The 2,620-nt window shown below is 36.9% G+C and overlaps 1 protein-coding gene across 1 annotated transcript; it reads left to right on the top strand.

Annotated features, from left to right (window-relative positions):
• The first annotated feature begins 892 nt into the window (after nt 1-892).
• Nucleotides 893-1,819, top strand: LOC141100442 (olfactory receptor 1E16-like). Its single transcript, XM_073588952.1, has one exon. The coding sequence runs from the start codon at nt 893-895 to the stop codon at nt 1,817-1,819; it is 927 nt and encodes a 308-aa protein (XP_073445053.1).
• The last annotated feature ends 801 nt before the right edge of the window (nt 1,820-2,620 follow it).

Consider the following 2,620-nt stretch of genomic DNA (forward strand, 5'->3'; position numbering starts at 1 on the left):
GGAAAGACCTGGCTAGTCATTGCTTGCGTTGAAAAACATGTGATGGTGTCTCCGCGGCTTGTGTTTTGTATATTTGTGTAGAGGATGTCTGGAATAGCCAAGGGAGTAGTGACCATTAGATTTTGCTTTTAGTAGATTGTTAGAGACTTTAGTAAAAGCAGTTCCTGTAGAATGTAAAGAGTCAAGAAGGACGTTACGTGAGAGATAGCGGATTAGATCATTACATGCATTTAATGTCTTTTATGGGTTGTTACAAATACAGGAAGGACTAATATGTCTATGTTATTTACTTATTTTCAACTTGCATTTGTAACAATATATTACCAAAGAAAAGGTTTTTTTTCAATAAATTTTGTGCCATATTTTTGAGGTTTTTAGGCAGAGAACCTGTGTCTTACTGCCCTACTGTTAGTATTTCTGCTTTCCAACTCAAGGCCTGAGTTTGGATGCTGGCAGGTGCAAGAAAAGGTTAGGAATTAATGAAATATATAGAAACATCCACCGTGTTCACTCAGATGCCGTGAGAGCTCCCCTCCTAATGTCCGCCATCGGAAGAGTAATTACCGGCATATGTTGTTCAGAGCGGCGCAGATCAGCCTCAGGGCTGAGCTCCCTACTCCATAGACCGGCTGTACAAGTGGTATGTCCACACCTGACAGCATGGAACACAATCTTAGTCTAGGGCCTCCAGTTTGGCATCAATAGTTTGAATAATAGAAATTGGGTTAAAAACGTTCTTATTTGTGTGGTGAACATTGACACACGCTAAGAGTCACTCCATCTTTTCACAATTTAATATGCAGATGTCAAACCACTGAATGGACCATATTTCGTAGAAAGACAATCAATAGTTTCATAATAGAACCTATGGAAGGATTACTAAAAGAATTTGATGGATAACCTAACATATGGTTTCCACCTGACGGCATTTTCCAGTTCTACTGAATATCACCTATTACTCTTCTTTGTAATTTTGCTGATCTACTTGACTGGAGTATTGGGGAATATTCTTATCATTACTTCTGTAATCATTGATAACCGTCTACATACACCTATGTACATTCTTCTCAGCAACTTATCTTTGGTGGACATGATATTTAACTCATCCACCCTTCCGAAACTAATGGACATTTTACTTACTGGGAATGATTCCATATCCTTCATTCAATGTTTCATCCAACTCTGCTTTTACATGTTTGCAGCTAGCACGGAGGACATCTTGTTGTCTCTGATGGCCTATGACCGATATGTGGCCATCTGTAAACCCTTACATTACCAACTGATCATGAACAAGAAAAAGCATGTCCTCTTCTTACTAAGCACTTGGCTATCAGGATGTGCAAACTCCCTCTTTTTGACCTTCTCAATCTACCAGTTGGACCTATGTCCATCTAATGAGATACAACATTTCTTCTGTGATATTAAAGCTTTGGATAAGATAACCTGTAGTCATACCCAATTTTACATTCTACTATACATTGAAAGTGTGGTTCTTGGACTCTTTCCATTTTTGCTTAGCTTAACATCCTACATCAAAATTATTCTCATCATCCTACGTATCAGATCCACCAGTGGTAGAAAGAAAGCCTTCTCCACTTGTACGTCCCACCTGGCGGTTCTAATGATTTTCTATGGTGTGGCTCTATGTATGTATGTCAATCCTCCTTCAAAACACTTTGAGAAAAAAGACTTAGTGTTTTCCATAATGTACACGGCAATAACTCCCATGTTAAATCCATTAATTTACACCCTAAGAAATAAAGAGGTGAAAGGGGCGCTTTTGAGGATCTTTAAAATATACAAAACAAAGATAACTTAAAGGGAGAAGTTAGCGAGTCGTAAAGCCAAAAGAGCTGTGCAGATTGGTATGTACAGTGCATATAAAAAGCCTACACATCACTGTTAACCCCTTAGTGACTGAGCCAATTTTAACCTCAAAAGGGTATTCTCATCGCCAAGATTCTACCCCAATATGTAGTAAGTGTAATAATAATAATATTACCAAATACCTTCAATTAGAACTGTAGTATAGTTTTTCTGATTCACTATGTCTCTTCCCTCATGTTTAGGCATTGCAGGACCTTAGGTATCCATGCTTACAACCACTGATATAGTGACAATTAGTTAGTTGTTAGTGGTTGTAACCATGGATACCTAAGGTCCAGCAATGCCTGCACATGAGGAAAGAGACATAGCGAATCAGAAAAACTACAGTACATTATTAATTGGAGGTATTTGTTAATATTATTTTCACACCTACTACATCTTGGAGATGGGAATAGCCCTATAATGACCAGGCCAAATTTTTGTAATCTGACCAGTGTCACCTTATGAGGTAATAACTTTGGAACGCTTCAACGGATCTTAGTGATTCTAAGATTTTTATTTGTAACATATTGCACTTCATTATAGTGGTAACATTTCCTCAATATGACTTGTGTTTATTTGTGAAAATATCTGAAATTTGGCAAAAATTTTGAAAATCTCACAATTTTCAATCTTTTAATTCTTATGCCCTTAAACCAGAGAGTTATGTCAAACAAAATAGTTAATAAATAGCATTTCCGACATTTCTACTTTTCATCTGTATCATATTTGAAATTTTTTTTTGTTAGGAAGT

Source organism: Dendrobates tinctorius, unplaced genomic scaffold, assembly GCF_039654945.1.
Source record: "Dendrobates tinctorius isolate UK_male_01 unplaced genomic scaffold, ASM3965494v1 ptg000104l, whole genome shotgun sequence".
In the NCBI taxonomy this organism is placed as follows: Eukaryota; Metazoa; Chordata; class Amphibia; order Anura; family Dendrobatidae; genus Dendrobates; species Dendrobates tinctorius.

What these genes read in the sequence shown, in the direction of transcription:
- LOC141100442 (XM_073588952.1), top strand. Translation starts at nt 893, where the DNA reads ATGGATAACCTAACATATGGTTTCCACCTGACGGCATTTTCCAGTTCT.